The sequence below is a fragment of the Myxine glutinosa genome, chromosome 6 (assembly GCF_964187855.1).
Source record: "Myxine glutinosa chromosome 6, kmMyxGlut1.1, whole genome shotgun sequence".
Taxonomy (NCBI): Eukaryota; Metazoa; Chordata; class Myxini; order Myxiniformes; family Myxinidae; genus Myxine; species Myxine glutinosa.
In genome coordinates, this window is record NC_136266.1 from 69,669,395 (window position 1) to 69,694,528 (window position 25,134).

Here is a 25,134-nt window from a genome sequence, read left to right on the forward strand (position 1 = left end):
CGAGTATGGTCACATTTCTCCAGCTTTAATAATAATTAAAAATTCCAATCAAATCTGAGCCACAATCGCAGCAGCAGGCAAGAGCAGCCAAGAGGCCACACTTGCATCTGGAGCACAATTAATTCAAATCACTTTTTAAGTCCCCGAACATCTTACTGTATAAACTTCCAAACTGAAGAAGAATAAGAATGGGGCGAGAGTCGGCATTTCATCGGATGATCATTCTTGCAATTCCATAGCCTTGACCTTTGAGAAAGCAACATATTTTACATCTCTTGCATTTTTACAGGAAACAATCTGTGTCCTGAAATAGCAAAACTCCTTCAAGGATAAGCAGGGTGCCCACAACTCATCAAAAACGTTTCTGTGGTGGAGAACTGACCGTGGGCAGGTAAACCACTGTCGTAGGGTCCTGTAGGAGAGGAATAAAATTTGGCTGGGTGCTGACACACAATGGCCCGTCTCTGTGTCTTTCTCTCTCGCTGATGCACCATATGCTTCACGGAGCAGCGCCCCACAGAAGCCGCTTCTTGAGCAAGGGTTACACTGGATGGTTTGCCATTGCCTTCCCAGCAGTAGTTCGAGCAGGAATTTGCAATTTGGCCAGGGTTCCAGCGATAGGTTGCCTACTCTTTATGAAGGACACTGTGGGGGTATTTCATGTCCACAAACTGGTGCTGGCAGACGGGATGCCCGTTTAATCTCCATCCGAGGAATGGCACGGCACACACATTGATGAATCATCCTGCCTGTGAAACAACGGGATGATCGTTTATATCTGGGTCTGGATTCAAACCCAGTGAAAAGTAGGCTCGGGAATCCTACGGTAAAGGCTAGCTAGTACGGAGGATAATAGAGAACAGTGGATTCAGGAAAGGGGCCGTGATCAAACGGTTCGGACAGGACGAGACAACAAACTCCCTTTCAGCACAACATTTAATGAAACAAGGCAAAGATGGCGGCAATCAACTCGCTCACACGAGCCATCAGCAAGAAGCAGGAAGTCTCCTCCCTTTCCGGTGCAAATTATAAGAGAAAAAGGTGAGAATTACAGGCTCGCACGACACCAACATGGCATCAACATATTGCAAGAAAACATTCTTAAGCAAAGCAGGAAACATTCACGTGTATCGTATGCATAACATCAGAGACTTTCTAACACCCAGGATAAACAGCTTAGAGGCAAGTGTGCATACGTCGAGGCCATCCTGCCAGCACATATGAAAGCCTTCTGTTAATGAAAACCACTATGGGATATTTTCAATCCACCAGATGGTGATGGTTCATGTGCAGCCTGCAGCAGCTGATTACATCATTTTCTGGGGATGCAGCTGTGCTTGCAATGCAATGCCCTCGATTACCAGTAAGCTGGTACTCATTCTGCTGATCTCGGAAGGATGACAGGCTGAGTCAACCCACCTGGTGTGAATTCATCGGGTTGACAGGGGCTGTCTCAGGATTTGGGAAGAACTCAGGATCCTAAGATATCAAGTCAGCCACATTAACCGTAAAGCCAACACCAGGCTAATCCACCAGATAATGTTGGCAGATGGGCAGAAGGATGGTCTACTAATTGGTGCGATATCCTGCATACAAAAGTGACAGTTTATAGTCAGGCCAGGAATTTAAAGCAGATTAGACAGTTCAAAGGTGAGTGCACCACATCTGAGCCATCAAAGATGAGCGCACTGTATCAGCCCAAGGAGAATATTGTCATCCCAAAATTGACTCTAACAGTTCATCACAATGACAACATTAATCACAACATCACTTGCATGCGTGGATCCACCATCTCATCGGAGTCCAAGTTGGTCTGGCCGGGGTAGCATAGCATGGCGATCTTGCCAACTCCATCGGCCATTAGGCTGTACGTTGTCTGGTGAGCTTTTCCAATCCCAGTGGGTGACAGGGTGACTCCATGAGCGACCGTAATTGGCACGAATGTAGGGAAGTGCTGGGCATGGGGCTCGGAGCAGCAGGCCAGAAAGATCGACCCAGCATAGGCCGAATGATGGGAAGAGGTACCTGGGAAATTGCACAATTATTGTCAACAATTCTCACCAACCAATAAACTCCCATTTTTTTTTTTTAAGTTTCAAAAAATATATTAAGAAACTTTAAGGCTGGATGGAGGCTGGACATTTAATGGATGTCAGACCTCAATGTCAGACATGAGATCAGGGCAGTCTCTCCAGACATATTTCAAGCATTCAATACAATCTGGCATCCCACCTTACTTTCCAAACTATCTGCCTATGGTATCCAAGGCCAACTCCCTTCTTGGAATACTGACTTCCTCTACTCTCCAAGGCAATACATGGCTCTCAATGGGATCCTCTTATCTCCTCTCTGTCAAGACTGGAATTGCCCAAGGCAGTGTTCTGGGTCCCATCCTACTCCTAATCTTCATCAACGATCTTGCTGACACTGAAACAGCCTCCCCCACAGTCTCCTTTCTGGTCTTACACCCTCTGCTCTCTCCATGCTATGTCACACAGGTTACTGCATGGTGCACGTGGTCTGCCAGCAACCCCTTTTCTCGTGAAACTCCCAAAATCCAGAATCACTCATTCGTTCTTCTTTTCTCCCCACCCCTTCCCCACCAGTGGAAAAAAATTCCAAATTTTCTTGATTGTTATTCTTATGTACAGATTTCAAGATAGCTGTTCACCACCATCTCAGATCATCCCCTTCCAAAACCATAACATTTTCTACCCCCCTCCACCACCTCCGTTAACTCTTTCCGTCCAAGCCCACCTCTTTCCAATTTTCCAGTTTATCCTTCCTGAGAGTTCACTTCTGTATCCATCTTATCCACCCCTTGTCCTCCTATAGCCCTCATTCTTCCCCACATCCCTTATTTCTTCAAGTCCCCTTCAATTTTGTCCCTCAAACCTACTGTTGGTGTTTCCCTCCCCCTGTTTTTTCTCATGTTCCGTTTATTTGGTTATGTCGTGATCCATTCTATGTTCTAGCTCCTCCATGACCCTAGACTTCATATATTAAAATAAACAAGAGGGTGAAGTGCTTTGCATTACACGTCTCCTACGGTCCAAATATTTTGCATCGTAAAGCCATAACAAATTTTAATGATTTATGAAACGCCCTGAAACTCAAAATTGTTCTGTAACTTATAATAAAGCCATGCACAAAGTTTCAGTTGAATATGTTAAAGCATAAGGGGAAAAAGTCCAGAAAACCACAAATGTGATGGACAGACGGAGCACAAACCTATAATCCCCTCCGGTGAAACCGGTAGGGCACATAAAAGACTAAAGTTTGCCATGAAAACCACTACATTTTATGAATGGATTTTTTTCTGCCGAGCTGTGAGGACCATCAGGAGCAAAGCAACAAAGTTATACCCACGCCACAACTGAGGTGTTCGCTTAAGAGAGGGATAGACAATACATTCATGCAAAAAGAACACAAGTTCCGTGAAAATGTGCGACAACTTACTTAAACTTTTTACCACTTTTAACTTGTGTTCCTCCATTCCACACCTGTCCACCTGGAACTCCAACCAGCAACTTTACTTCCTCAAAACGTGGCTTATTATTCTTCATCTTCCACAGTCTCTTTTGTTCTTCATTGCTCCACCAAACCAGACTATTTGCTTCTGTTCGTACAAGTAGAGGTTTTGCATCCTGACCGTCTGCTCTTCTCCCTTCGCTGTTTCTTACCAGGACAACGTCATTTATTTCTCCATCCTCCATGTCCCTTTTAACAATGTTCTCATTGTATCGTCGATTTGTTTCATCTATCTTGTTCTCCAATTCCACTTCCTTTCCATCTGCATCACCCAATTTAGCCTGGTTTCTAATTTTTTCATCATGCTGAGACACAGCTTTAGTATCAATTCCTTTACTGCTCAAATGATTTCGCTCTTCCTTTACCTCCCCATTCTCTTTCTTGTCACCGGTATTTCTATCATCTGCATCTGTTTTACCTGAGTCGCTCACCACTCCTTCCTCTGCATAAAAGAAAAACATGTCCAGTTTGATTCCAAAGCGAGAAAATGACAGCTCCAGGCTGTCATCCACCTGAAAACAAAGAACAGCAAAAGATATTCCCAAAATTACCAAGGAATGTATAGCTATTGCATAAACAGCAGGGGCCAACATACTGTGAAAAAAAATAAACAACTGTAAACATGTGTTCAAATATTTTAAAGGTCCCCCCTCCCCAGGTATGGTCAGGAGGCCATCCTTCCATGATCACTACTGAGAACAAGGATGTATCTCTGCAACAGCGAATCAGTTTGTGGGTAAATAGCAAACGTTTACGTACAGATACTTACAGAAAATGTCACCTCAGCACCTCAGAGAGCGGAAACAAAATGCTTCAAGTGGTAAAAACAGGAAAAAGAATGAGTGAGATTGAGAGCATGATGGTTTTTAATTGCAGACTGAGTGAAAGAGAGAGCTATGGATCAAGTGAGATAAATAAGGACGAATCGTACAAAGCCAAGCTTGTGCGTGAGCGTTAGGCCCTGCTGTTCCAGAACCGGCACGAGCTCTGGTGTGAAGTCCTCAATGCGTAGGCCAATATCTACGTCACGGCTGTAAGGGATGATATCACACTGCCGAAACCACCCTGAAGGAAAAGGAGATGATATCAATTACTGACCTGGCAAACACATCGCACATGATTCCCAATGGAAATGATCTTTATTTAATGCAATAAATCTATGGACAGAGACACTTGGAGGATTGCAAATGTTCCTCAGAAATCGACATTTAGTCAGCAAATATAAATGAATGATCGTTTTAAGGCCATTTTTCCCCGCTAGAGCAGGGGTTAGCCTTGCGGGCCCCATGACAATCATGGTTCCCTATTTGAGGCAATGTTTTTATGGCCGGATGCCCTTCCTGGCGCAAACCCTTAGTCGCCTCTTACGATGCGCAGGGATACGGTGTACCGATTCTAAACCGGGGTACACACCGGGATCATTCATCCCAGCAAGCTGATACTCAATTTGCCGACCTCGGAAGGATGACAGGCTGAGTCAACCCCCCTGGTGTTAATTTAGCGATCGACCGGGATTCGAACCCAGGATCCGAGGATCCCAAGCCGGCACCCTAACCGCTAAGCCAACACCAGGCTAGTCAGGAAATATAAATGGAAAAGAAAATTATACATACTTGTACCAAGTTTAATTTAAATCCCTTCAGCTGTTCTCAAGTACTGTATCACATTTTTACCTTACACATGACCTTTGACCTGACCTCTTGATGCCAAAATCTAATTGGTTCATCTTTGCATCACAATATATACTTGTACCAAGTTTGGTCAAAATGTCATCACTACCCTATACAATCTATATATATAAAACACAGTTTGTGTGTGTGTGTGTGTGTGTGTGTGTGTGTAATGTTACCGATAGACTCCTAAACGGAGAGGCTCACGTGCTTGATATTTGGCATAGGCATGGCCATTGAGCCTGGGAAGAACATGGCCTACCTCAAAAAATTTATTTCATAATATTTTTTTTACCATATTTTTACCTCAGCGCATTTCAGCGAGGAATATATTATACACGGAATCTGAGCCGGTGGCAGAGCAGCGCGCTGATTCGCTCAGAGCGATCACGTGATGTTCCAACCTTGCCGCCATAATCTCACAGTTACGCCTTCGCACGTAATTCAGAGTGAAAAGCGATTGCGTTTTTTCACATTTCAGCGAGGAACATTGCCATTCACACCACATCGGTTTTTTTTTTTTTTCATCTTTAGATGCATATTTTTTGCCATAACGTAGCGCATTATGGCTCGCTCGAGCTAGAGTTAGCCAATCACCTGGGAGCATGAGGCCACGTTGGCCATGCCCACGACACGACGCATAGTTGCAATCTTGACGAAGACTGACTGTGATAAAGGCAATGGCATCGAAGAAAAGAAATTTGTCGCGTTCAACCTCCCGAGCAAGGAAAATCGCTGATCGGAGACTCCATGAAACCGATGAAGATACTTTTCACCATCGACAAGCCAATCAAGAACGTGTCTCTAGATTTAGACAGCAAGAGACAGAAGATGAGAGACGGCACGTCTAAACGCCAATCAACAACGTCTGGCGAGGGCCAGACAGCGAAAGACAGAAGATGAGACAAACTGTATTTCAAACTGTATTTCAAACAACTGTATTTCCCATCTACACGGCCATGTATTCCTATTAACGTTATGTAAAGTACATAAATTGTGTGGATTACATCATTTGTGGATGTGATCAATTGCCAGTAACCATCTATTTCCATCCCCTCCCCTTCCCTCCTCCCCCTACCTCTCCCCCCCTCTCCTCCCCTCCCCCCTCTTCTCCCCTCCCCCCCTCTTCTCCCCTCCCCCCCCCCTTCCCCCTCCCCTTCCCCGCCCGGCAATGCCGGGTACTTCTGCTAGTCCTACATAACCGGCATACATAACCATATACGTTTGCTCTATTATAATAAACATATACTTGTTGTAAATACATGATTGCTCATGTAAGTACATGTGAAAGTCCTAATACACGGTGGAAATGCGGTTTTGTGTCACAACTCATCCTGTCTTTCCCAACGGCAGTGATTGATTAATCGTGATTGGGCTCTAGTTAAGACTGCAGCATGTAACTTGGATCCGCTCAGACAATCAATTAAGATCTGTTATGTGACTGCTGGCACGATATTTCAGTCAGACCGGAAACTACGCCTATAACAGCAATATGGTTCTGGATGTGTGAGCCTGCAAGGAGGTTTTGGGACTATTGAAGATTGTGGTCTTTAAAGACGACCCGTCCCTTAGGAGTTATCCACAGTCGACGAATGTAACAATATGATATTTATTTAAGCGTAAGAGTTGAAATTAGTTTATATTACTTCTCAAGCTAATAGCTATTTGATGGAATAGACCCGGAAAAGGTTAGTGAAGAAAAGAGTCGAGTTGTGTGTCACTACCCTGGAAAAATTCCAAATCCCTTTCCGGTCCCCATTCCATGAGACTCTGAGCAGCATCTAATCTCTGAAGAGGTGAACAGTATAACAGATGGTTAGATAGTTTAGGTTTTCATTGAAAGATCTTCATAATGCTGCTTAAGACACTTCAACCTCTGATCATGCATAACACAGGAACAGATTTTCTACCATAAAAATCGAAAGCATTGGCAAACGGGCAAAGCTCACCAAGACACGTTCCACTACTCAGCCAGAAGGGGATGCCAAGGGGCTGCAGTGCAAGAGAGGCAGTGAGGAGCAAGGCCAGGCCCATTCTGCGGAACTCGAGCACAGATGGGGAGAAATGCTGGGGGAAAGCCTAGAAGAGGTCAGATAAACAAGTATTGTAACTATAAATACAATGAAAACTACTAGAACAGCAGTCGGTAGAGTGCATTCCAATGCCAGCCTGAACAGTTTACGTTTTGTGTCCCACTGATAGGCCGGATCTGGTTCGGGACCTCAAGCAAACTCGAATCGGCTTGTTCTTGTCACCTACCAAACTCATCCACCTAGTTTTGTCACATGTCGTCCACAACTTTTGGAAGTATCGTGCTATAAATAGTTTTTGGCCCCATCTCTCAATGGCGAATAATTACTTTGAAAAAATCCTCGTATCCAGATCTTCACCAAAATCGAATAATTTCGTCCTTGTCACACACCCAACCTGTCCAAGTTTCATCCGAATCCGTCAACAACTCTTTGAGATATTCTGTTTACAAACAGTCAGGCAGACAGAGACAGAGGTTGAGGGGGGGGGGGGGGGGGGGCTTGAAGACATGCTAATTATTGTAGGGATTAAGGTTAGTTTTCCCCAGTGCGTGATTTTGCACCACCTTTGAATTGCATTTACCACGGCCGGCCATGAAAGCCACCATTAAATGCAAACAACCACGCTGGAATGAAGCCAGGAAGAGCCGATCGGACCAAGCCCAGCCTCGAGAGGACCGAATAGGCCGTGAGGCCATGCCCCGAAGGACATGATTCGACCACGGGATGTGCGCGTGGCGAACTGGGAGGCGAGCTATACGATTGGCTCTGAAGAGTGAAGGGGAAGAGGTCGCTCTCTCTGGGTTTGGGCAAGGAAGCTGCGCCATCTTTATCATCTCGATCGGGACATCTGTGTGGGCGTTTTGAGGAGGTTGTGATGGTAGTGCTCTGCCAGGGAGCTGAAGGTCGCGCTGTCCGTTACAAGGACAAACAGTGTGTGAAAAAAGCCTCATCCCCGGGCGCCCACGGTGCCTTTGACGCGCGGCGTCCAACATTGCCATATCAGGGCGACCTTTAACGCAAGGTGCTGCCGCCATTTTGAGCTTCCCGTCGGAGGGAGGCTTTGAGCTTCGAGCTTCAACGGCCACTGCTGACCTCATCAAAATAACTCATCGCGGCCAAGCTAAGTGCCGGCTGAAGGGTTCTTATTTTATTTCATTTTCCCCTATGTGATCGTATTTGAGTCTAGGTATGGAGGTACCTCAGTTAGGAATTTAATTTACCTCAACATTTATTTCGACATTATCACCCCTTGCTTTGTATTCATTAAATTATTTGTTGAATTTACTAAGGTGTTTGCATGTTTTGTGGGTTCGGGAATAAACCCATGTTTCTTTTCGTTTCGTGACACAAACGTCTCGCAGCTTCATCTCACATACGCAATAACTGCCAAAATTTTGGGAGGTCGCCTCAGAAATAAAGCTGGTTCGGCTATTCATCCAAAGCTGGTGTTAATTAGCTATGGACAGGACAATAATAACCAAAATTATTTCATTGTACTCATTGTGGTTTGATCCAACAGCATACTTCAAGACGTATACCCAAGAGCAGGGGTTCTTAACCTTTTTCCCTGTCAAGACCCCCAACAGATTGCCCACGATGTCCCCACACCCCCTTCACCAGACTGTTGACTGACCAAGGCACACCGAAGGTGTGCATAGTTAGGGGGCCTGGGGGCATGTCCCCCTAGAATTTTTTTTGATTTCTAGGTGCTCTGTGGTGCATTCTGAGGGGTGTTTTTACTTTAATTGCCTATTTTTTTGAATGAAAATTTGGTAACTTATTACCCAGAAAATGGGCCAAGTTCGGGGATCTGCGGCTGATTACCAGTCCCATTAGGTTCCAGTGCGACTTCAAAATATCAAAATATTAAAAATATCAACCCCATTATTATAATTTATTAAGAGTCCCATACCCTCAGATTTTGGTCCCCATACCACCAAGGAGTATGGATACCCTAGATTAAGAACCCCAGCCCTAGAGAGTTGTACCACAGCCAAATTTCCACCTCTAACCCATCGTCCATCACATCTTGACTATAACACAATGCTGTAATCTAAATGGCCAAATAGGGAAGAGCGGTCAGGAGGAAAACATATTGCATTACATTCTGTTCTCAAAAACTAAAGATGGGCAGGGTGACATGCACATGAGCGTGCTTTTCCAGAAACATTTTGGATGTTTCTCCGTTTCCTTTGAGGTTCAAAAATGGAAGCGGATGCAACATGAATCCCCTCCCAACAGTAACCACTCACACTTATGTGATTAAAGATTAAACAATACAAGATAATATGACATAATATCAACCTGCAAGTACTCATTTGCTGCTTGCCAATTGCACTCCACAAATCGAGGAGTCTTGAGGGATTCCCTGGTAGCCCGAGGATGAGCAGGAGCCAGAAGTGAAAGGCCGTCGATAGTTGTTCTCTGCACAGCTGGCCTGAAATTAGCATGATGAAAAATGTATAAATAATAAATAAATGAACGCCTAACCCCCCCCCCCCCCCCTCCCATAACTACACCATTCTCCGCCCCCCCCCCCACCCCCCTAAAGCATGATAATGATGTTAGACAGTACACTCATCCCATAGAAGTCCAGTTGATGACAATCTAAATAAAATATTGAAAGTGGTGAAGAGTTGGAGAAACAGCTCACCTCAACATTGCTCCAGGATAACGGCCTAGATGGAGTGCTTTATATACAGTGAAGTTCCTATCGTCATGAAGGGTCAATCGAAGTGCCCCTAACCAAAGGTAAGGTTCCAGTGGACCTCCAGCTGTCCAGCCATCAGTCCTTTGTAATACTTTTTCTACCTCCTTATTTCTGCGATCACCACCTACCAATTTCCCAACCGACTCAGATTCTTTCTCGTCACCTTTTCCCATTCGTTCCCACAATGTCATCATAAGTCTCCTGCCCAGCGTGTCGTTCACATTTTCTACTCGGCCCAACTCCCTTGACACTTTCCCCCAGCCATCTTCATGCTTTACTGCTTCGATGCCTTGGTCCAGATTAATGACCCATTGCCGGCCACCACCTCTCTCAAACATCAGTGCCACATGCACTATCGGTCCAGCTTTGGGACGCAGCAACAGGTGAAGAGGAACACGTTGTCCAGCAGCATGCATCCTTTTGTTCTCATCTCCCGCTGGATCTCCTAAGCCCCCCATTGCTTGCAGCCGAGGATCTGCACCCCAGGTAACCTGTGTATGGAAGCCAAAGTTGCGAGCAGAAATGAGCAATGGTTGCTGTGGAACAAGGTGAGGAGACAGGAAATGTATCCACAACACCAGTAACGGGAACAGGAAAACGACAAAAAGGATAAAAATCAAACAAAAGCAGGAAAGGAATATCAACAATTTGAAATTATGTCACATGGGTTTGGTAGTTAATCATGCTTTTTCACCATCGCCACATAAATTACTTAATACCATTTCTGATAGTCGAGCCTGGTGTTGGCTTATTGGTTAGGGTGCCGGCTTGGGATCCTAGCATCCTGGGTTTGAATCCCGGTCGATCGCTGAATTAACGCCAGGGCGGTTGGCTCAACCTGTCATCCTTCCGAGGTCGGCAAATTGAGTACCAGTTCACTGGTAATTCCCTGTGTGTCACAAGAGGCGACTAACTGGTTTGGTCGGCAGGTAGGGCATCCGGCTGTAAAACATTGCTTCAAAAAAAAAAAGGGTCCAAGGTGCCCGAAAAAGGCCCAGGTAACCCCTGCTCTGCGGGGAAAAATGGCCTCTAAAGGTGGTTCATTTCTGATAGTCTGTACTCTTGTGTCACATCGTTAAAAATAGCCTCATGGGGTACTGATGCCAATTTCCTCACTGTTTGAAAATAATTTTGAATAAAATACCAATATTTGGGGCTAAACCTCCCTCTTACCACCCACATTATGGGGGGCATCGAGATGGGGAGCACAACCCCATGAGACCTTGCTGTTTTCATGCATCATACCAAATTTGGTCCATAATTAATCGGTTAGGTAGCTTGTGAAGAGAAGATGTTTCAGTCAAGTATTAACAGACGGACATATGGATGGACAGCCTGACACCAGAACCACTCCATGAGGTTATTTCGGCGAAATAACCTAAAAATTGCCCATTTGAAATTGTCCAATTATTGTCTTCCAGCTAGTGACAGTACAGTATATTCAATCAGAATCCAAACAATAAAGCAAATAGAACACAACAACCTTACTGGGTCTGGCCAATGGGAAGCGAGCAGTCCAAATGTTGTGGCGGCGCGAGGGCTGCAGAAGCAGAGGCACAAAGGAGAGGAGACATGACGAGTTGCAGCCAGACATCTCAGCATCGTGGGTTCGAGGAGAAAAACTGGTGGGGAACCAGCCAAGTGGACTGCACGTAGGAATGCAGCTACTGAGAGCTGAGGGTTCAGGTTCAGGTAAACTGTTATGATGGCTTACTGTGAGCTTCTACAGGCAAGAATAAATAGTCATATTTTCTGCAACAACTGCTGAATGATAAATGATCGTAGCATGACAATTGGTATACTGCTCCATATAGGAGACAAGTTGGGTAACCCAAAAAAGATAGTTATTTAGAGACTTTAGTGAAGAATCAAGAAAACTAGAACGGCACTCTTCAACGTCAAACGATATGCCTCCGCCCACATTATTACATCAATATAATACTTGTACAAAACAACAAACAAACATGCATTTTAAAGGCCATTTTCCCTGCTAGAGCGGGGGTTAGCCTTGCGGTCCCCATGACAATGTTCTCCATTTTGCCCTATTTTCTGCATCTCTCCTTGTTAACCCCCTTGCCCGCATTTCTTCTTCCACCATCTTTAGCCAAGTCTTTCTCGGTCTTCCCCGTCCTCTACTTCCTTCTACATTCATTTCCATCACTCTTCTCAACCAGTCACTTTCATCCTTCCTCAACACATGACCAAACCATCTCAACTTGTTCCTCTTCACAGCATCAATCACAGGCTCTATTCCCATCATCTTTCGCAATTCATCATTTGTCTTCCTCTTTCTCAACGATACTCCGCACATCCATCGAACCATTCGCATTTCCACCCTTCGTTGCTGCTCTACGTTCATTACCCATGTCTCGCTCCCATAAATCACAACACTTCTCACGCATGCAGCATACACCTTTCCCTTCAGCTTCAACGACACTCCCCTCCTCATCAGCACGCCACTCAGGTCCCGAAACTTCTTCCATGCACATCTCACTCTAGCAACCGTTGCCGAGTCTGATCCACCTTCTCCATTCAGCATGCCTCTGAGGTAGCAAAATGTTTTCACACCTTCCAGCTTCACGCCGTCTCCAAGATCCAACTCAACATTTCCTCCATCTGCAGCTCCCTCTGTGCACACCTTACATTTGAATGTAGCTGCCACACTGGTTAATGACCCTCTCAGACCACTACATTTTTGATGAACCCACTCAGCGCACATTGTACATTGAATGGAGTTCACTCCGACACCCTTCCTGCACACAGCACAGGGCCACTTCCCAGTTCTTTCCACCTCACCACATGCTTTACCACTTGCCATTACCTTCGTCTTTCCGATATTCACCTTCAGACCTTTTGTCTCCATACATTCCTTCCACTTGTTCATCTTTTCCTTCAGTCCATCCATACTTTCCGCAATCAACACAAGATCATCTGCATACAACAACCCTTCGTCTTTCCGATATTCACCTTCAGACCTTTTGTCTCCATACATTCCTTCCACTTGTTCATCTTTTCCTTCAGTCCATCCATACTTTCCGCAATCAACACAAGATCATCTGCAAACAACAACTCCCATGGCAAACCCGCCTTTACGTTCTGAGCCAGCACCTCCATCACAGCTACAAATAATAGTGGACTTAGTACCGACCCCTGATGCACTCCCACCTTCACCTCAAACTCACCGCTGTTCCCGTCCTTTGTCCTTACAGCTGTGCGCGCTCTTTTGTACATTGCCATCACTACTCTGATCAACCATTCCTCCACTCCTAACTTCCTCAATGCCCATGTCAATACTTTGCGTGGAACCCTATCGAATGCTTTCTCCAGATCAACAAACCCAAGAAACAACTTCTTCCTCTTCTCCGTGTATTTCTCCTGCAACTGCCTCACAATGAAAAGCGCGTCTGTCGTTCCTCGTCCTGGCATAAATCCAAACTGCATTTTGTCGATCTTCACTTTCTTCATTATCCTCCTCTCCAACACCCTTTCCAATACCTTCATTCCATGCTCCAATAACTTTATCGCTCGGTACAAACCACACTCCAGAGGGTCACCAATCCCCTTGTACATAGGGACGAGGGTACTCAGTTCCCGATCCACTGGAATGCGGCCTTCTTTCACCACCAGATTACAGATCTCTGTCATTCTCTTCACACCCCAACTTCCTGCTGCCTTCAACATATCTCCCACAACTCCCGTCGGCCCTCCCGCTTTTCTACTCTTCATTGCTTTTATCGCTTCCTCAACTTCATTCTAAGTTATCTTCTCTGCCGGTCCTAAAACTGGGTTACTCTCTATGTTGCCATCCCATTCATTCTCTGTATTCAACAGCATTTCCATATATCTTTTCCATCTTCCTTTAATTCCATCTGGGTCCACAACGATTTGTCCCACTTCATCCTTCAAGCAACTCACCCACATCACATCACACCTCTCTTTTGCTATCTGCTTTGCAATCCTGAATACTGCTCTCTGACCCTCTTCCGAATCCAAGCATTCTCCGAACGTTTTCCTACATGCCTCCTGCGCCTTTGCTACCTCTTTCTTTGCAGCCTCTTGGCTGCCTTATAACTTTCATGCTCTGCTGTTTCTGCTCCCATACCCTTCGCCTTCTGCCACTCCTTGAACTTCTTCCTCTTCTCGTCAATCCTCTTTCCAACTTCATCATCCCACCACCATGTTTCCGAGTGCCTCGGTGGTCCTTTTGTCCATCCACATACCTCACCAACGGCTCCCAACAGACTAGCTTTCATTGACATCCAACCACTTTCAAGCTCAACCACATCATCCTCTACCCTACTCAGCCTCTCTTTTAATGCCTCCCTCACTGTCACCTCTTTCAACCTCCACAACTTCATTCTCGGTTGGTACTTCACCCGCCGAGCTCTCCTCGCACCTTTCACCCTTATGTCGCAGACAACCAAGTGGTGCTGTGAAACAGCCTCCTCCCCCGGGATCACCTTTGTGTCCCGGAGGTGCCCCCTATCTCGCCTACGCACCATTAGGTAGTCAACGGTTGTCGTCGACCCACCTGACGTGTATGTAACAAGCTTATTATCCTCTTTCTGGAACTGAGTATTACAAATCAACAAACCAGCTCCATCAGCAAATTCCAAAATCCTTTCACCTTCTCCATTTCTCACACCATATCCGTAACCCCCATGAACTCCCTCAAAACCATCCATACTCCTTCCTACATGTCCATTTAGGTCTCCTCCTACCACAACAACTTCCTCATCTTTCACGTTTTCCATCAGCTTCTCTATCGCACACCAGAACTTGTCCTTCTCTTCATCGCTCCCACCAACCTGCGGAGCACATCCCGAGACGACGTTCACCAAGAGCTTTCCAATCATCATTTTCACCATCATCAACCTATCACTCACTCTGGTCACACTCACCACACCGTCTACAAACTCCTCAGAAAACAGGACACCAACACCATTCACGCCCTCCAGGCACCCTTGCCACACAAACTTGTATTTCTGTCCCTGCCTGCCCTTCACCATTCTCACACCACTTCCCTTCCATCTCGTCTCTTACACACAACATATGTCCACTCTTCTTCTGACCAATACTTCCACCACTTCTCCCGATCTCCCTGTCATTGTCCCTACATTCCATGTCCCAAACCTCAGAAACCGATCTCCACTTCGGGCTGTACCCTGCCCATATGTAGTTGTAATTGTCATGGTTCTCTTTTTGAGGCAATGTTTTCATGGCCGGGTGCCCTTCCTGACGCCAACCCTCTTAGTCGCCTCTTACGACATGCAGGGATACGGTGTACCTATTCTAATCCAGGGTACACCCTGGGAATAATACTTGTACAAAGTTTGATTTAAATCCCTTCAGCTGTTCTCAAGTCTCACATATTTACCCGATTATGACCTCTGACCTATTATGCCAAAATCTAATCAGTTCATCGTTTCATCATAATATATCCATATACAGACTTGGCATTTAATATGGAATATTTTTTTTGTGGGGGTGAACTTCCTTTTCAAGATGACTTAGAACCCAAAGTTCATTGGAATTATGTTGAAATTATTCTAGATTTCGTTAATGTGACCTTTACAAGAAACAAAAACCACATTTGACATTTCGAAGCAAATAAATTGATCCTTGAAAGTGATGTAAACTGATATCGAACTCAAATCACGGACAGTACTGTGTTCAACTTCTGTACGTTTTCCAGAAGTATCTCTTTATTTTGCACATTAGGCAAAAAAAAATTCAACAAAAACCAAAGCTAAATTATGACTGGGATTACTGACAGTAAAATTACAGTTCAGTACTTCGTGTAACCCCCACAAGCATTCAGGAGACCACGTACACGTCGAGGCATGCTGTTCATGAGATTTGCCAAGGTTTGGACAGGAATCGCTTGCCATGCAGTGACAATAGCCTGCTGCAATTCACGCACAGAGGTAGGCTTCTGGTCCAAGTTGTCGATTTGACGCGTTAATTCTGCCCACAAGTTCTCTATCGGATTCATATCCGGGGACATGGCAGGCCACTCCATATGCTCAACACCACGGTCAGCAAGAAAGTGTTGGATCATGCGAGCACGATGAGGCCGTGCATTGTCATCTTGGAAGACAAAGTTTCCTCGAAAGGCCGCACGAGCAAATGGAAGCAATGTTTCTTCCAGAATGACCCTGTACTTGAACTGGTTCAGGTTTCCATTCAGAACAACCAGGTCAGTTTTGCCCCCTGCATGAAAAGCAGCCCAAACGGTCACCCCACCACCTCCAGCTTGGACTCTTGGCACTATACAATCTTCGTTGTGGGCTTCATGCACTTGTCTGCGCACTCGGACGCGGCATCTTGACGATAGACCAGAAATCTAGACTCGTCACTGAAGGTCACGTGATTCCAGTGTCCTGGCTGCCATTGGCGGTGCTCTCTGGCCCACTGCAATCGGCGCTGGCTGTGTTGTCTGGTCAGGCATGGCTTTCTCAGGGGACGCCTGGCACGATAGCCTGCTTGAACCAGTCATTGGTTGACTAGCCTTCTGGATACAGGCACATTTGTCAGTTGCTGCCACTCAGCCCTAAGCCGATTAACTGACTTGGTACGGCCATTGCAGACTAACCGGTGCAGCTGGCGATCATCTCTCCTTGTGGTTCTGCGTGGACGTCCTGGCCTCGGTATTGGAGTAGGACCCCTCTGAGCATTTCGTTTCAGGATATTTGACACCTGACCTTGAGTGATGCCATACTGCCGAGCAATAGCACGCTGTTTCATGCCAGAATTTCGTAAAGCCACCACTCCATGACAAACAGCATTGTCAAATTGACGGACCATCTCCAGAGGAAGCGGCAATAACTTTTGTAGACGTGCAGCAGTTGTTTTCCACTAATACAGAACGCAACAACCCTTATATACCCGATTGTGAAGCCAATCGTCAAATGTACCTGTCCTTTCATTTTGTCACGCCACCTGTAATATAATCCTGTTGTTGACTTCTTGCTGCGAAAGACAATCAGTGACATGGTTCTTTCAACAAAGACATCACCGAAGGGTAAAAGAAACTCACCAGATTGATATACTGAGTTCAGAAAGTAAACCCAAGTCAAGAAAAAAAAAAAATTCCATATTAAATGCCAAGTCTGTATATATATATATATATATATATATATAATATATATATATATATATATATATGAAAGCAAAATGTCTGTTTATTTGTTGATGAACCTACTCCTCTGAGCTCCCATGGTTAATCACCACAAAACTTTTTAAGATAACATATTTTACCACCCTGCACCTAAATAGTGGTTTAAAATAGTTATTTTCTCACAATTCATAATTTGTAGACATCCGAGCTGCCACCTGCCGCCATGATCTCCAAAGGTTAATCGACATATACAAATCTTTTTTTAAAGCCCAATTTTTATCGGATTTCAACATAGATACCGATATAATTAGTGACCTTGTGACCTCCGATCGTCATATATGCTATCAGATGTTAAAAACAACTCTTAATTAAGGCGTTACCATGATCGGTATTATGTTCGGCAAAGGAGTCACGTGACCTCTGAAATTCACTAATTATTAAAAAACCGAAAACAGTACAAAGACAATCTATACATAGATGTAAAGGGAATTTTACTGCTCATCAAACAACATCACTCTCAAGGGTGAAAAAATTGTTTGTACAAAAATGACCCACGTGACACCATCTACAAACCGCCACATGCCAACGGATGAACCTCCAACAATCACATCACAGCAAGGTGAGTTGTTTTGCTGTTTGTTTGTGATCATACCGATTTGAGCTCCCAATGTTGAACACAACAAAACTTTAACCACGATGTACCTTTATTGGGGTTTATACCGTGACGAGGAGGTCATTTGGCCCGTTATTGCCGAGTTTCACTCACGAGTTAATTTAATTACTAACCCGAAGTAATTTCTTCACTACAGCATCACTCCTTCACATCCTTTAGAGTTTGGACCCTTTACACCCCTTAGGCCCTTTAAACCCTTCAAACACCTGAGACACCTTTTGACCCTTTACACATCCCTTCGATCCCTTTGACCCTTTATACTCCTTTGATCCATGTGGACCCTTTACACCTCTTGGTCCCATAATCGAATCAGTTCATCTTTGTTTGCATCATTGTACATATTTGTACTAAGTTTGACTTCGTTCCTTTCAGTCATTCTTAAGTTATTGTGGTAACGAAAAACCTATTGCAGACTCTGACCTTTGACCTGTTGACCCCAAAATCAAATCAGTGCATCTTTGCATTATAATGCATACTTGTACCAACCATGGTCAAAATCACATCACTGGGTCACAAGTTATTGCGGTAGCGAAAACCTATCACGAACGTACGCAATACGCATGGACGGACAGCCTGAAAGCATAATGTCTTTGGCACTTCGTCAGCAGAGGCATAGTTATTGCTAATTTGGTTAAGTCACAAAACAACAAAGCTACAAATACATTATATAAACAGTGGAAAGGACAAAAATACACCAACATCATGGCAGAGGGACAGAACAGAGCAGGGCTGGTCTCGAAATCCACGGGGGCGTCAGTGGGCAAATTTGACTTTGAAAGCTCCAAAATAGCCCTCGAAAAATCAAAGATGGGTAGGGGGAGAAAAATTCAAAATAGAGAGAAAAGTAACCCCTGTAGATGTCAGCATGCATTATAGCAAGCTGAAGAGGATCCAAACAAGTTTACTACGTCTACGATTTATTTCTTGCCCCCTGCTACAGGAACGGGTCGCTGGCGACTGGGCGTAAACAATAAATAGTCGGGCAAGCGCATTCGCACTTTGCAGGTTCGCCGGCGAAAAAGGCCATCCTGATTCCTGCTACGGTCTCTTACACTGTGGCCTCAGACTGGTTGTGGGTTGTGGAGCAGCAAGGGGCCTGGTTGTGGATTACGACAAGGTATCTCACATATTAAATTACAGCATGATGCACACAAGAATCGGTACCACAATGGAGCGCTTCCTGATTAGACTGAAACCTGCGCAACCCATCGGCACTACAGAAACTTCAACAGTGCCTTCGAGTTCATCTTCTGAAACAGACAGGTAAAAGTACCGTCTCTACAAAGAAGAAGGAGAAGCCTCCCATGTCCAAAGAAAGCACTGCATGGAAGCTGGACTGGATTGGGATGCAAGGAGCCAGTGACGGCCGGTTGCAAACACATTAAAACGCCCGCTGTGGCACACCATGCACATCGGGTATTAAAACAAAGTGAAGAGACATAAAAGCCAATGAAAGTTTGAAATATCCTTCCTATTAATTTGTAATACTGCTAAAAAAATGCCAAAAGAAAAGAAAAGACCAAAAATAATTTAACACAAATACAGAAGGTAATGTTATTACTTCTGTCACTGAAGATGGATGGAAGTTATGTATTCATGCCCGTTTCTTTGCCCATCTGTGCTGTTTGAGAGCAGGATATCTCAAAGTTACGGACATATTCGGTTGAAATTTGCTGGACAGGTTGGGTGTGTGACAAGGACGAATGGATTTGATTTTGATGAAGACCCGGATTCTAGAATCTGCAAAGTGATTCTTTACCACAGAGAGATCGGGCCAAAAACGATACAGAGCATGATTGTGCATTTCCAAAAATTGTGGATGGATTATGACAAAACTTGGGGGAGGAGTTGGGTAGGTGACAAGAACAAGCCGATTACATATTGGTTCAGGTCCAGATCTAGCGTATCAGTGGGATACAAAACGTAAACTATTCAGCCTGGTGGAGGTATGCGCTATACCGTGTTAAGTTGTTTAAAAACTTTCTTTTTACAACAAGATGATTTGTAATACCGGCTACAACCAGGTGGCGCTATACGATACAAATTTACATAGAGACAACTGGGGTCTTCCCCCACCTTGAATCCCATCCCCCAGATAGAAACCATACTTGGGGTACCCTTAGGCAACATGTAAAGTTTGGTTCAGGTATTTTTAGTAGCATACATAAATAAATAAATATATAGATGAAGCCAAATATACAAATTCAGTTTTATAGTAGACTAGCTGAAAGCATCCAGCGTTGCCAGGGATATTTTTGAATGAATTTACTACTATAATTCAGCTTTTACTCGCGGCCATAGAAGATCGACTACTATAATTCAGCTCAGCATTTAATTGCGAAATTGGCCCAGCCTGGCCGATACGGCCTCGCCACCTAGCCTATAACCTTCCCGGGGCCCGTCCCAACATTTTTGGTTCTTTTTGAATTAATTCACTACTATAATTCAGCTTTTACTCGCGGCCATAGAAGATTGACTACTATAATTCAGCTCAGCTTTTAATTGCGAAATGAGCCCAGCTCGGCCAAAGCGGCCTCAACCGGCCTCGTCACATAGCCTATCACCTTCTCGGGGCCCGTCCCAACATTTTTGGTTCTTTTTGAATGAATTTACTACCATAATTCAGCTTTTACTGGTGGCCGTAGAAGATTGACTACTATAATTCAGCTCAGCTTTTAATTGCGAAATGGGCCCAGCCCGGCTCAGGCAGCCTCGACCGGGCTTGCCACCTAGCCTATAACCTTCCCGGGACCTGTCCCGACATTTTTGGTTCTTTTTGAATGAATTTACTACTATAATTCAGCTTTTACTCATGGCCGTAGAGATTGACTACTACAATTCAGCTCAGATTTTAATTGCGAAATGGGCCCAGCCCGGCCGAAGCGGCTTCGACCGGCCTCGCCACCTAGCCTAAAACCTTCCCGGGGCCCGTCCCGACATTTTTTGTATTCGAGGTTTCCTCCTATCTTTCACGGTTCAGGAGATTAGCTTGCGCAGACAAACAAACAAACAAAAACTTTCTTTTATAATATAGAGAGAAGAGAAGATTAGAGTGGCATCTCTATGGTCAATAAGATACTATGCAGTGCTAGCAATAGTGCCATATGTTTAGTGTGAAATACCATTACCCATTCTGCAGTTGAAGAAAGAGATCGAGATGCCTTTTCCACATCCTATCATGAGACAACCAACAAAAATGAGTTAACAAAGCACACAACACAACCGGGGGCACCAATATTGAACAGCACAATTCCAAGTTATATATCAAACCCAGGAACCACACTGATCAGACCTTCATTTTCATTTATTATTCCGCATGTACATCATTGAAAACATATACATACCGTATAATAAATTAGGATAAATAACTTTCACCATTGGCATGATTGCTAAAAAGGGAACCAAATCACTATCGTGTTGCTCCCCCAGAGATATTACAATGCAGTGCAGTAATAGTCACTACGTCAAATGGAAACACCGATACCGAAAAAGGAATTATTGCTAATACCGGCGAAATAAACACAACCGACCTTTCGATGCCGGCGAAATAAATATTGCGGCGGGTTGTCCGCGCCGGCGGGGAAACAGCCGGAGGATAGTACCGGCAAAATAAACACCGCCGCTTTTGATACCGGCGAAATAAGCGGTATCGCCTCGACTTTACTACCGGCGAAATAAGCTCTGCCGTAGTCTCTATACCGGGGAAATAAACACTGCCAAGGTTTCATTCGCCGATCGAGCAAAACCAATGATGCATTCGAACTCAACTGAAGCACACAGACTCACCTCAACGTGTACCTTGTAAGAGTAAAGTTGGAAAAAGAGAAAGACGAGGCTAACCAGTAAAGACGCTGCCAGCACCGTTTGCTTGGTGATTCGAAACATGACCCCACATTTTGTTGGCTCCACGTTAAGATAAAGTCACATGATTGGGATTTCACAGCATCCGAGCAGGGAGTTGAGAAGAGGATTTAAGAGGTTAGCCGGTACTCCTAAAGGGAAGGCGGGTAGAGGACTAGAGGTTCGATTCGACGGTTGTTTTGGTTTTCTTCTTCGATAAATAATATGTTGCTTGTCACATTGTACTTCATATTTTAAACGTACTTACTTGTGTAACCTTACTCGCAAAACGATCTACTTCATTTGAAACGGAGTAAGGGTACCACAATTATACACCGCCCCACTTTAGATAACGCTGCGATTTCAAAAAGAAAGATTGTTTCAGAATAAGAGCTGTTATAGTGGGAAAGAAAACAAATATGTACCTCTTGCTTCACGAGTAAAATTTTGCGAATTTACGTACGTAATATGTAGGTGGGCCCGAAGAGAACATAGAGCAATGTGTGGATTGAACTTTCATTGTGAGGATTTGGAGGGAGAAAAAAAAAAATTCCATTGAGCGAAACAACAAAAAAAAAATCACAAAACACCTTTATATACATCTTACCTTCTGCCTTTACATCATCCATCAGCTTGTCCTGGCATTTCAGGACAAACACCAATCTCCAAGTATTGTATGCAAATGTACCATAAACCTCAAGTGAGTACTCTTTCCAATACGCAGCAATAGCAACAGCCGCTGGAACCCGCTTTGCAGGGCACCTGATAACGGTCACATCCATCATCACGTGACCCGTCATATGGTGCCTTCACAAACATAATGTGTGTTTCATTTCAAGATCTTCTCTCTCACTCACTGTTTCTGTTCTAAGGCAGGTTTGGTACAGCCAAAGCAATCACACAGCAAACATTACACTGGATGGTTTGCCGTTGCCTTCCCAACATTTATTCAGACTAGGAATTTGTAATTTGCTCAGTGCTGGCAATAACCTGCCGACTCTTCGCGAAAAAAAACTGGGATCTTTACTGCTCACCAATTCAAGCAGACGGGACACCCAGCTTAACATCCGTTTGGGATGTTACTTCTTGCCTGTGAATGACCAATCAAACAGATCATCAGTGCAGGAATCGAACCCAGACTAATCAGCTCAAAGTAAGCACACTACCTCTACATATTGTGAACAGTTGTGTGTGTCCGTGCATTTGTCTGTCTCCCGTTTACGGCTGCCGCTTCCTGCGCTGTGTTTGAAAAGCTCAACACTCACTTTTGAAATGACCGGAGAATAAACATGATTAATGTTGATTTCATGAATGGTTTCGCAAGTAGGAAATTTTGCCATCTTTTTAGGCAAATCCAACCGCCACCACCCGATGTTGCACCACCATTTCATGGAGGATCGTGTAAGTAGTTGAGAACTAAAACGACAGTGCAACACAACCTTTTTGAAGTCCATGAAATAAATTAAGTTGATAGATTACTGCAACTCAAACTTTTCTCGTCACTGGGGACAGGTACTTGTGCTGGTTTCTGATACAGAAGTGCTTCACTGTGTAAATTAAAGGCAGTACACCTTTCATATATCATGCCCAGCAGGAATACTTCCATTGGATTTTGTAAACATTTATCCCCTTTCGGGTCATACTGGGGGGAAGGAGCAGGGGAATTGTCTTAGGCCAATGGAGAAGATGCAAAATAAATCAGCCAAGCACACGACTTAGCTCCGGACAAAAACAAGTGCATATCTTGGGGGAAGTGACGCAACTTAGACAAGCACTCTGGGTAAAGGCGACAGACGGCATCTCGTGTGACATCGTTTTTTTCTCTCCTCAGTCACCGTGACAAAGGAAAACGTCGCCCTTCCCTACGGCATTTATCTGTGCTCTATCCTCTAAATGCAGAATGTCAAGCAAAGCCTTTGGTACGACTCGGCCGGGGCCAGACTGGACCGCCGACCTCCCAGATTCAGTACGAATGCTCTAACGATTCCAATTCAACAAATAAAGTAATTGAAAAAGCTCTTCCCTGCAGAACATGCTCATTCAAATGGCTCTCAAAGTTAGTAATGAAACCAAAATACTCAGAAAATCCAACAGGAGGACAACTTCCACTAAAGATACAGTCTCATGCACTTCTTTCTTGAATGGCCACAATTATTCCCATGTTCCTGTGAAGTTGGCCAGGGGAAGTTTTTGGCCTGAGTCTTTCACAAACCGGCTAGCCAGGCCTGATGTTCGACTAAGTACTGTAGTTCGGGCTGGAATTTGTTCAGGGTGCCGGTGATAGCTCGCCTACTCTCCACGAAGGATGCAGACGGCACATGCATTGACAAACAAAATGCTTTCATCAAATGGGAATACTTTAATGAAATATACCAATCAAATCCATTTAAGTTCCCCTTTAATAAAATGCAAATTATTTCTCCAGAAATCATTTACAGGCAAAACTAGTGTCAAGTGGTCAATCATGTGACCTCATCTACAAATCCAAGTGATAACCGCAGAAACAATAAAACATGAAAAACAATCCAATAAGTCAGCTGTTGGAACAGCAGTGTGCTTATATACAAAGAAAGGCAGAGAGAAAGAGAGAGAAAGAGAAAGAGAAAGAGAGAGAAAGAGAAAGAGAAAGAAAGAGAAAGAGAAGAGAGAGAGAGAGAGAGAGAGAGAGAGAGAGAGAGACAGACAGAGCAAGAGAAAGGCCATTCTTCCCATTTTGCCCGCAGTCTGCTGATTTAATTGGGAATAGAAGTGCTCAGATGGGAATGCCAAACAAGCTGGTATGAAAATTTTTACCAACACCCAGATGTTTTCCCTCTGTGAATTGCATTAGGACTGAGCAGCTAGTGCCATTTGCAGCAGCTGCAGCAATGTAGGGTATATCGGTGCATACTGCGTTCCACCTGCTGTCCGCACACTTTGAACGTACGCTTCAAAAGCACCCTTAATTAGAAACAACCGTTCCTGTTCGCACGGATGGCTGTCGAGCCATTGAGAAAACTGCTTGACAGTCCAGTCCGCACGCTGGTGTGGAGACTTGAGAGCAGGGGGTGATCGAGAGAGCAGCAGGAGAAGAGCGTAGCTGTAAGGCATAGGGTCACCCAGAGCCGGACTCGCAGCAACATGCTCGCTTGTCTGAAAGAGCAGCGGTCGGAAGGCACGCAACATACGGTATGGACGACCAAGATCGGAGAGGCGAGGGCAATATGGGACGATAGCCAACTCCATTTGTGCACAATCTGCAGCGAGTCGCAGCTTTCCTGCTTCGGACAGTGGGCAAATAAGACAAGCCAATCGTACAAAAAGGTCAAGGACACGACAGGCCAAAGGAGCCAAAGCCTTTGCCACCATGGCACGACAGGCAAACTGAGAGAAGTAATCTGCGGTGGAACGGGACACAAAGTTCTGCAACTCCCGCATGTAACCCGAACACGGAGGTTCCCTAGTAGCGCTGCTACACGAAAATTCTTCCTGGTGCATCGTGAAAAGGATCGCCTCCACAGAGTCCACTACAGAACGAAGTTGAGGATGAAGAGCCATAGCCATCAGCTGGATCAAGG

General features: G+C 44.7%; 2 protein-coding genes across 10 annotated transcripts in view; both read right to left on the bottom strand.

The window, feature by feature from the left end:
- Positions 1-918: 918 nt before the first annotated feature.
- Positions 919-21,790, bottom strand: FKTN (fukutin). Of its 9 annotated transcripts, none has more exons than XM_068104821.2 (10): positions 21,524-21,790; positions 20,866-20,910; positions 11,433-11,618; positions 9,888-10,480; positions 9,539-9,671; positions 7,151-7,280; positions 4,463-4,596; positions 3,460-4,043; positions 1,776-2,025; positions 919-1,586 (listed from the first exon to the last, which is right to left on the bottom strand). In XM_068104821.2, exons 1-9 carry the CDS (start codon positions 21,620-21,622, stop codon positions 1,794-1,796), a joined length of 2,136 nt encoding a protein of 711 aa, XP_067960922.2. In that variant the 5' UTR covers positions 21,623-21,790; the 3' UTR covers positions 919-1,586; positions 1,776-1,793. The 9 variants fall into 9 exon arrangements, with proteins under 9 accessions (XP_067960922.2, XP_067960923.2, XP_067960928.2 ...); XM_068104822.2 differs by having other exon boundaries at positions 1,790-2,025; positions 21,524-21,784; XM_068104827.2 differs by having other exon boundaries at positions 1,790-2,025; positions 3,950-4,043; positions 21,524-21,770.
- A 2,126-nt stretch (positions 21,791-23,916) lies between these two features.
- COG5 (component of oligomeric golgi complex 5) overlaps positions 23,917-25,134 on the bottom strand; it is a 2,935-nt gene continuing 1,717 nt past the window's right edge. Inside the window, exon 1 of the mRNA XM_068104828.2 lies at positions 23,917-25,134. This exon is cut by the window's right edge and continues 1,717 nt beyond it. Within this exon, the coding sequence (XP_067960929.2) occupies positions 24,404-25,134 (731 nt within the window). The 3' untranslated portion in view covers positions 23,917-24,403.